Source organism: Amblyomma mixtum, chromosome 2 (genome assembly GCF_055824585.1).
Source record: "Amblyomma mixtum isolate Tamu chromosome 2, ASM5582458v1, whole genome shotgun sequence".
Classification (NCBI taxonomy): Eukaryota; Metazoa; Arthropoda; class Arachnida; order Ixodida; family Ixodidae; genus Amblyomma; species Amblyomma mixtum.
Window position 1 is genome coordinate 202,727,283 of NC_143013.1, and position 10,771 is coordinate 202,738,053.

The following is a 10,771-nucleotide window of genomic DNA, read 5'->3' on the forward strand; positions in this document are numbered from 1 at the left end:
GTTGATGCTATTGGACCAATAGTGTTCTGTACGTTTTCCGACTTATGCACAAGGCTCCTAAATGCTGCGGTGATGTAGCGAAGGTGTAAAAGCTTCAGAAAATAAAATATTCGTTGGCGCAGGCTTTCATAGGCATGTATTGGACAAGGAACAAAAAGTGTCCTGAAGATAGAGGTCGAGATAGGGCTGCGAATGCTATCATCACTTCTGGATAGTTACCTACGTAACATACAAACATACAATGGTTTTACCTTGAAGAAACGATGCGCGTGGCGAATTTCGTACACAAAAGGTGCATTTAGCCATTTAATATCTAATGCCTTGTCTCTGCTGTATTAGAACAGGTTATAAATGTGTTAACGAGGCCTGACGCCAACTGAAGGTGCACCGATGGTGGCGAAACCGCCCCACTGCTCTAGTCTCGACACCCGGAGCGCATCTTCAAGTGGCGCCCGCATGCAGTGTAGCACGCTTCGGAACTTAGAAGGAGAAGAAGGGTCAGTGACTTTTGCCCCCTGTAGTACCTTCATTACAATTTCTTTGTTTGCTTTCAGGCCTCATAGTCGGAGTGTTCTTCGAACGCGTCAATCTGATTACGGTGATGGCGGTCGGCAGCGTACTCGCCTGGCTGGGCGTCATGGCGGCGGCACTGGCACCCAGCATTTTCTGGATGTCACTGACACTCGGTGTGACTCACGGTAAGCCTTACTCGGGCGAAACATGAGGACTGGTTCGGGCTCGCTGGCAGACCTGTTAAACGCGAGCAGGAAATCATAAAAGTAAGAAGTTAGTGCTGGGCTGTCAGGATAAAAGATGCAGAAGACGGCAGGGTGCGTTTAAAGCCTTGAAGGTGAATAGCAGAAATCCGGTCTGTGTGAAAACCTCGAATACAAACCGTCATCCTAACGGAACCTAGCATAATTTTGTCGATTGCCGCAAAAATGGGATCATTGCAAAAGTGTTATTTATCAAGAAACTTGCTTCTCAAGTGTTTGCTTGTGCAGCATTAGGAAGTCTTGATTTCTATGCCTGTAATACAGTTTGTTTGTTTTTTGTTTTCTTTCACAATATTTCGCTATAGCAACAGCTTATTCAAGGTAAAGCTGGTTGCAGTGCGTGAATATTACTGCAGTTGCAGCAACATTGGACCACCGCTGCATTTTAGACACCGCACGGTATGATGCGACGGCCGGTTTTTTCAGTTATTTAAAATATTGATCGGACTTGTCACGGCGAACCTCAGTGCAGGAAAATGTAGTCTTGCCCACAAGTCTGGATGGAACGTGAACAAAACTCGTTCAACCGGCGGCAGAGGCCCAGTGTTTAAGCTTTGTCCTACTAAACTTGTGAACGCGCTTTCGCACCAGGCCGCTCGATGCTAGAAAATTGCTAAAGCGCTGTTGCGCTGTGCCTTGGGTGAAGGTCGAAAGGGCCAAATCTGTTTATATGCTTGCAAAGCTGTGAGCCGTGTTCGAGTCCACAGGCCACGTACTCCAGTTCTTTAAACGTAATAATTATTACCTTTCCTTCTCCATGGTAACTACTCAAGACCGCTTCTGGTACTGGAGAATTGAGAAGAAAGAGTTTTTTGCTGCCTAAACAAAGGTTTCTCTTAGTTTTACGTATGCAAAACTGCCGTTAGGAAAAATTCGCAGATCTTCGACTACAGCACATTTGGCGAGATTATTCTCTGTTGTGCTGGTTTTCTGTGCGCTTGGAATTGCTAACTTCATTTTTGCTTTATTTTCACACTGCTCTCTCAAAATGGCGCATTTCCAAAACATTTGCCCATTTTAGGGGAGCCCTTATAGGATTGGATTAGCGCATTTGTCTCAACTGAGAAAAGATACAAAGAAGTGGCCGAAGAAAGAATTCGGCAGACGTTAACTTTAAGCAAAGCCGATAGTTGGGCAAGTTGGATAACGTTCATGGTGTATAAATAGCGCACAAGGAACACAAAAGACGGAAAGGAAACGACGCAGACAAGCGCTAACTCGCAACTGAGGTTTATTGCTGGCACTCGCAATATAAGGTAGTCACTTTAAAAACATAAAAACAAAAATAAGCACACGCAGTCCCTCCTCGAAAGACCAAGTCAGAGGGAGGAGTCCATTTTTTTCCCCTCTGACTTGGTCTTTCGAGGAGGAACTGCGTGTGCTTGTTTTTGTTTTTATGTTTCTAAAGTGACTACCTTATCAGCAATAATCCTCAGTTGCGAGTTAGCGCTTGTCTGCGTCGTTTCCTGTCTGTCCCTTGTGTTCCTTGTCCGCTATTTTTACATCATGGATGTTAACTTTACTAAGGATATATCAGTTCATAATGCGCTCCATCTTAACTTGGTTTCAGGCTTGGGCATCGGTCTGGTGTTCAGCGCTCTCCAAGTGTTCTTGAGCCAGCACTTCAGCAAGTACCGGGGCACTGCTCACGGCATCATGTACGCCGGCGCGGCTGCGTCAGCCATGGTCTTTCCCTATCTGCTTGAGTACAAAATTCAAGTCCTCGGCTTCCGCCTAAGCCTCGTCATCTTCGGACTGATGCTCGTCAACCTGACCATCATCACACTCCTGCTGGACAAGAAATCTTGGGCCGCTGGCGTCGCAATGAGGCAAGCATGGAAGCAGTATTTTATCTATTGTACATTGAGACTGACCTCTGCATGATGTTGCTTATCAGAATGACAGCCGTTCGAACAGAGGCTATGGAGATTTTTCCCAACGAACAACTCAGAAAAAAATAAAATGCATGTTCTTGTGCGTCATAGTGCGCAAAGAAATGTACTATCACTGTGGAAAAAAAGTAATTGAAAGAAATTGAAAATGCGAACAGGGCGGAGCCTAGGCGCTCCGCTCTGTTCGCATTTTCAATTTCTTTCAATTACTCTTTTGCTTCGGTGGCTGCAAAAAGGCGCTAAAGTTGTCCGAAATGCATTCTATGACGACTCTAACGACTTGTTCTTGCCACCCAGATAAAAGTGCCATCAAAAGAAATCCGAAAAGCGGACCGCGTAGGCTCCGCGTGTTCGCATTTCTTTCCATCGGAATAATACGTTTTAGACTCCAGTCATGGTTCAAAGATATATACTCAGCTTCAAAACCTGCGTCAGGAAACATACTGCAAAACTGCAGCTTGATGTTAAGCCACCGATTTTTGGGTCGTTATTTGGTAGCACTGTGACTCTGTGGCTTTTGAGTTCTTCCACAATGCAGGGAGCCGCGGTTTCTACCGCAGTCGAGATGCATGCTTATAGAATGCGGGGAAATGAAAAGCTGCGACGTTAGAAGTGCACTCCCAGAATAGTGAACAGAAAAATATGGCGTGTCTTAAAATAACCAAACATTTAATTTCCAGAAAAGCTCCCTTTGCCTTCATCAATGCGGCGCTTCATTTGAATGCATAGAGTGGGCGATAGCGCCACCTGTCACAAACGTGGGAATAAGATGTTGAGTAACAACAAAATGCCATCCCTTTTACAGCATTTTTGCGAAAACCACATCGTGCTAAGGCCTCTACTTTTGGATTTGTGTCATTTTTTTTATTTTTCTCTCACTTTTTGATCACCCGGTATTTGAAGTCCGTAAAGGGAACTGTGACTAGAAGAATTTATTGGAAGGCTTCGAGCGCCACCTTCCGGATATATATATAGTTTCCATACGGGATCAGCGATAAATGTTTACTATATAAAGCTGAAGATTAACAGCACGAGGAGCATAGTCACATTTTGAAGTAGTCAAAGGGGATGTCGTGTTGGTTGTATCCGTTATTTTCTCACTCCGCTGACAACACTTATCCGATACGAAGCAGGACACTCCGAAAAACCTTGCAGTGGTCTCAAAATTGCGAAGTATGTGAGATTTTTCAACGCCTCTTTATATCAACCTCTGCCTGAACGTTCAAAAATTGTCATAGTCTCTATTGAAATTCTTAAATACTATGAGTAGAATCAGGGGAACTTAAAGTACATTTCAAAATCAATAAACGTCTCTTGTTGTAACAAACAATGATCATGTCATCGCGCGAATCACTTTTGAATTGGGCAAGAGACATACTTTTTTCTTACCGCGCCATTGAAAATATGTTAGAGATAGTAAACCACACTGGAAAAGAATAGCGGTGGCTGAAACCGATTTCTTTCATTGAGTACTTGTGCAGAGGGAATTAATTTATCAGTTGATCACTGCCTATCGAAAGAAAAGCCTGTGTGGTAAATTTCACTTAGCGCACGATAATCTTCTGAGAGAGAGTGGAGGAGACAAAAAGGGACCTCGCGTGTGAAAGAGATTCGAGCTCGCTACAATGCAGGCGAAGCTAATAATATTCCTTTTATTGCTACACCGCATACAAACTTAATATTTACGCATGCTCTTAAGCACGCGCATTAAAATAGCATTGAAGGCAGCGGCGCTTATGCTTGGTTCTGTTTCTTTGCAGGCAAGTTCCGCGCGGAAGTCTGTATAACAATAAGACGATCTCCGCTGCAATTAGTGCCGCCCATCCAGCCGCTGGATCGCTTGCAGCAGCGCCATCTTCACACACAGACATCATGCTGCGAGAGGGCAGAGTGTTCAGCTGCCCAATGTACTACGTCATCGTCGTGACGTGGATTGTATTCAATTACTGTTTCGACGTGTTCATTGGCACCATCGACGACTATGCCACCGACAAGCAGATGGGCTTTCTGCGTACCATATCAATCATGCCCATCCTTTCCACAACGGACATCTTCGGCGGCGTCTGTCTGCCGGTTCTCGTTGACAAGGGACTCGTGAGTCGAAGCGCCCTGCTCAGCACCACTTACATAAGTCTTGGCGTGACAACTGCCCTGCTGCCGGCTATGAATGATTTTCTTCCATTCGTGGGGATGTGTCTATTGCTGTCCATGTTTATGGGCTGCGGCAACGCGATGTACGGCGTTCTCCAGTCTGACTACATCCGCCAAGACCGACTGCCAGTATCCTACGGCACAGCGGGATTCGTCGCAGGCGTTCTGCTCATCGCGAAGCCCTTTGTAATAGGTGCGTATACCTAGGAAGCTTGCAAAACCCATATTCGTATTCCACAGTGAAATAATTCATTTGAACTTAAAATGGCAAGCGGTTACATTTTACGCGACCAAAAAAATGCAAGAAAGGCATGTGAAGCTCAGCCATGTGACCCGAATGCAACTTCGTCACTTTGCTAAAGTCAGGAGTTGTGATAGGTTAATTAGTGACCACATTCGCGTAGAGTAAAAACGACGAGAATGCATTTGAACCTCATCCCAGGACAGTAAAACGATGGTTAAACCAGATGCCTTAGTAGTTAGGGATATTTGACATCAAGAGTGAGCCTTCAAGGCTGCTGCATCAGAAATGAGCGAATTTCAATTTTGCGCGTAGTAAATGCGCAATTAACGTATTATTTGGTATTTTGCGCTCTTTCATTTTTGTAGCATCTGCATAGCTCTGGAGCACATGACTTGTGTGCCGCCTTACAAAACGAGCCTTGATATCTAAAATGTATAAACAGCGGGGCTACCACATGCAGACGAATTTATTTCTGCAAAGAGGCAAGCAGCGAACGGCAATTATTCATTCATTGCCTTGCAGGCTACTTCAGAGACGTCCACAAATCCTACGACGGACTGTTCCACATGTTGTCCGGGCTTTTATTCCTCCTGGGTTTTTCGTGGCTTTTGGTGGTGGTGTACCAATGGAACACAAGTGGCTCATGGAGGAGGAAGAAGAGACGAGAGGCCATGCTAGCAGTTCTTCGAAACCCGTGACCTCCTTGGTCCCGTGTTGACGTTCCATGTTCCTGCAGGGTGCTTTCTTGCCTAACATCTTCAAGTGTGCACAAGGGTCCGCGCCGAGGAGAAATCGTACCTTTGACGCAGGCCAGGACACTATTTTGCCAGTGCCAAAGAAATTAGTTGAACTTGTTTTATTTCCATCTGAGAGTTACTATTCATGCGTAGTAGTCGGCTGTTAATATGTTCTGTTTTGTGGCAAATGGTTTCGATGTAAATAGCACTCATCATTTAAACTACGCGTTTCGCCACACAGATTCATGCAACCTTGATTATTCGACATCTCAGTGTCGTCGATAAACTTGCTCATATCAAACACATAAACAAGAGTTTATCTTAGCATTTTATTAGTCGTTCGCACGCTCGCCAGCCCATCAATCTCGCGCAGATGGAAGACTTTTTGAGCAAAAAAAGCGCAGCTTCTTGCTTGCAAGCCATATCTTTGTAACGCCTTTGCTGAGGCGGTTCGTATGGACTGCATTGTTCTGAAAGTGCGTGTATGTATTTATGCATTGAGTGGACACTAGCAGAACCCTGCGCCAAACCCGATGCCTCCCGCCACAGAAAGAAAGATGGCCACTTTAAAATGCCTCAGGGGCATTCTACCCTTGCTTGGCTTAGGCGCTGCCTTAATCGCCTAGGTATGTCTACTGTTTCGAATTCCTTACAAATGGGCCCGCGAATGCAACGCCGACAATTCTTCCCCCCATTCTCCGCACAATTCGTGTTCAGTGCTTGGGGCAACAACTCGATTCCATTTTCACGGCGGCAAGTTGCCATGGGTAGTTGCCGTTGTAGAAGGGTTGGCTTGAAAGGCTGATTGTCCAGCTCTTCGCTACGACAGAACTCTGCTGCATGAACATGGGGACGTTCAGGCAAGCCATTGTTCTGAACGCATGGCCGCTTAGGTGTAAAAACTTCTCGACGGCTTGTCCATCAGTTCATGTATCTTCGCTATGATAATTCATTTTTGCCCAGTTTCCAAGGGAAATTCCCTTCCGTAGCAAGATGCCAAAGTCCACACCTCCTAAATGTTCACCACTGTTATGCGCTTTAAACACAGCCGCCTAACAACTTGTATCAGGGCGTCAGACCGGCAGTGAAAATGGACAGTGGACATGGTTCAGGTTTCTTTCAAAAGCAGATCTGCAGCCGTGTACCTGACCTCGTCGGCTCGAGTCGTCTTGCTCGTGTCGCTCGGCGACTGCCTTTCTACAGGTAGCGAGGGCAGCTTGGGATCCACTTGTGCCACAGGCGAACCAGTGCCGAATACACGTTTTCGGGGTGCGTAAAGAAAAGTTGCAGCAGCAACACCTCAGATGACGCACCTAAGGAGTGCATAGTCATTCGTCTACTAGACCATTTTCTTGACGAGGAAATATATTGCGCTTATCAGTCTGAAGCAACTTGCAAATTTCGCAATGAAACATTGTTTTTTGCACTGCTTTTTGCTGACCAAGCTTTATCGTCATCAGCGTGACTACATCCACTGCAGGACAAACGCCTCTCTAAAACTTCTCTAAATAACCCTTCTTGTGCCAGCTGCGGCCACCTTACTGCTGAAAACTTCTTTATCGAATCTGAGCACCTATCTTTCTGCTGCTCCCTTCTACGCTTGCCTTCTCTCGGTATGCAGTCCGTCATTCTAGAGAACTATCGGTTGTCTTGCCTTCGCATTACATGCCCTACTCAAGCCCATTCCTAACTCTTGATTTAGACTAGGTTGTCATCAACCCTGATTTGTTCTCTTATTCACTCTGCTCTTCCTGTACCTTAACGTTACATAGACAGTTTACTGTACCATAGCTCGCTTCGTTGTCCTCAATTTAAGCTGAACACTTTTCGTTATTTTCGATGTTTCAGCCCAAAGGTAAATACTGGTAATATACAACTGTTATATAATATACTATTGAGGGGTACTGGCAAACTGCCAATCATGATCTGAGAGAACCTGCTAAATGCGCACCACCCCATTCTTATTCTTCTAGTTATCCCCTTCTGATCCGGATCTGCGGTCGTGCCCTAAGTACAAATATTCCCTAACGCCTTCCAGAGCGTCGCTCGCAATTTTAAACTGCTGTTCTCTTCTGAGACTGTTGAACATTAGTTTGGTTTTCTGCATATTAATTTTTAGGGCACTGTTCTGGTTTGCCTAAGGCTTTGATTATGTTTTGAATTTCGTCCCCTGAGTGATTTAGCAAAGGCAATGTGATTAACGAATAGCAGGCTACGAAGATATTCTCCTTTAACTCTTCTTAAAGGACTCTTAAAGTGTTCCCATTCCAATCCTCTGAATACGTCTTGTAAACAGCCTGCCACTTCGGGAACACTAATGTATATTTAAACTTCCCGGGAGAGTAATGTCGAAACACTGGTCTAAGTTTTGCTCCTGGAAAATTCTATGCTGCACTAGTTTTTTTCCTGATTTAGAATAATGCATTTTATATCATGGTTTTAGACTCCTTAACTTTGTCCTTCACCTCATTTCAAACCCAGGCTTATTGTGATGGGGTAGAAGTCTGTTTTTTCTTCAAAGTGTATCTCCACCCTGTGAAGATTCGCATGCATTTAATCTCATCACATATAGTGCACACAAAAGCGTACTTCTTCGTGCAAATGCTTGCTTTTATGCTTCATAGAAATCCTTTCTAGACAGTAGTGACACATTTTGGTAGAAGAATGAATTTCTTTGACGATGTGCAGGAGCCATTTAGCGAATTTTTAGGATTAGGCGAGGTCTAGGCGTCATTTTTTAGAGCAACTTGTGTCAAGTATTGCAGCTTTTTGCCACCCACAATGACGCGATATAATCACAGTACCCACTATGAAATGCTGCAATCACGCCAAACGGGTAACGTATTCTGTGACTGGCAAACTTATTCGAGGCTTCGTGATCTGGAAACTGTTTCAGCCGTAAACTAGCGGCTCTGTTTCGAAGGCACCCTGATAAACCAAGAATTTCGTCGCACGTCTCTAACTTAGATATCTAATAAGTTAAGAATGTGTTTCCCATTATAATGAGTGCAGTAGCGCACACGTTACACTTTCCGACAGCCACATAGCCATCACATGTGGAGCAGTTCTTTTAGTATGCATTTTATTCTTTCTTTCCCTACGTTCTGGTTTGGCTCCCGCTACATTGCGGTGCTATATTTGCGTGTTTATTTTTTATCATCATTGTTGCTTTTGCATTTCATACTCGTGATCATCAGTACTTCGATTCACGCATTAGTTCGGACGAGATTTTTGCATTTGTCACAGCGTAAGTGCTGTCTTCAACCACCTTTTCCAATCGTGTTCAGAATGTAAAATTTGTGAATTTTATGAGCAGCATGAAGCATTTAAATGAATGATCATATCTCTTTCGATTTTCTTTTCCTGCTTGCAGAAGACGGATATTAATCTGAAGTGATTTCTAAAGTACAATCTTGGAAGCGGCCGCTTGACTATTGGGCTAAACAAACCATCGCAAGCACTAATGCGCAAAAAAGGCCTTCGGTGCCATTTCGCGGCCTCTTCCGCCCTTGCTTGATGTCGTTACACATCCGCAGATTTTTCTCGGAAATGTTTAAAAACACCGTTTGTTATATGCTACTTACCCGCATTTCGCTCCATGCCTCAGTGTGTGCGTTGGCGCCACGTCGTTACGGCGGATTAAACAGGTGATTTGGTCACCGGCAGATCAATGATATGTGAGCATGTACAGTAGTTGGCCATAAGCGCGAGCACATATAACCTGATGCTTCAAGGAGCGGCGCAGCTTTTAACCATTCGCATTTACGCTGTCGATTTTCCGTTCTCCTAGTGAGTACGATGCGTGGTACCTTTGTGGTAACTGGCAGAAAAGAGCCCATGATAATCAACCATACCTCCTTGCTTTATTTTCAGTTTAACAGAGAAATTTCGGTGCACTCACTACGACAGGGGAACCATGGCATGCGCGCTTACATTAGCCACAGAGTAAGCACAACAACTTTAAAAGACCGTATTCTTGGGCAGTATGCAGAAGATAGATCCCGTAGCGCTATACAAAGATTTGTTGTGCAAATAAAGTTTAGTTGAAAGTCTGTGCTCGTTGTTTGGTTTTTGGTTTCTCCTCGTCTTACAAGCAAAGTAGAAGATAACGCTTTGATCGCATTGACTCACCACGAATTAGCACTGATGAGTGACTGTTATATTATGGAACACAATCAACTTGTCCAGCTTTCTGTCCTTCTAAACACCTTACCCTGAAGCTAAGCCGCTGCGGTGCAGCTTGGAAAGGGCACAAAAATAACTGAGTGAACGAGAGTACATGATGGAGGGGCAATCAGTGAAGGAGAGCAAGACGTACCCTACCAGAATGTCAACAGGTGATGACGGGCATCTTGTGCCGCGGTTTGTGTGATCCCGCAAATCGAGGTCTCGTGAAAGCTACACCTGCGGTCAAACGGTAATTCGGGGAAGCGCACTTCTGACGAGCTCTGGTGGTCTTTTTGTCGCGGCTATTTCCTCAGCCGTGGTTCTGGAGAGGGCTTAACGCAGTTTTGGCATGTCCTCTATTTAGCTGCCATGCTCGACGTTCTCGGTCAGTCATCGTTCTGAAACACAAAAGGTGTTGGCGCGCAAAGTGAAGTGATTTCCTGTCCAAAGCGCTTTGTTTTATCGGGAAAAAAAGCATCCACGTATATTGTATATAGTAGATTTCCCCATGCATTTGACCATCCAGCCCTGTGTGACATTTTTTGGCATGACATTTTCCACACTGAACTTTGGTATGTTAAGTATCGCTTGGGAAGAAGCTGGGAACAATCATGAGACCAGCCTGAAGGCACCAAACTCACCGACAGAAGACCGTACTACAGCAGCTGCAAAGAGCGGAATATGAAGGGTTACCAGTTCGGCTCTCAGTTAGTTTCCTTGGTGCTCTCTTTGAGACGCCCCGTCGCGGTGGCTCAGTGGTTACGGCGCTCGGCTGCTGACCCGAAAGACGCGGGTCCTATCTCG

General features: G+C 45.0%; 1 protein-coding gene across 1 annotated transcript in view; it reads left to right on the forward strand.

Moving 5' to 3' along the window:
- Positions 1-8,487, forward strand: part of LOC149362254 (monocarboxylate transporter 6-like) — a 70,683-nt gene extending 62,196 nt beyond the window's left edge. Inside the window, exons 3-6 of the mRNA XM_089572955.1 lie at positions 555-698; positions 2,347-2,605; positions 4,429-5,012; positions 5,586-8,487. Coding sequence (XP_089429081.1) covers positions 555-698; positions 2,347-2,605; positions 4,429-5,012; positions 5,586-5,761 — 1,163 coding nt within the window. The 3' untranslated portion in view covers positions 5,762-8,487. The remainder of the gene's footprint in view (positions 1-554; positions 699-2,346; positions 2,606-4,428; positions 5,013-5,585) is intronic.
- Positions 8,488-10,771: the final 2,284 nt, after the last annotated feature.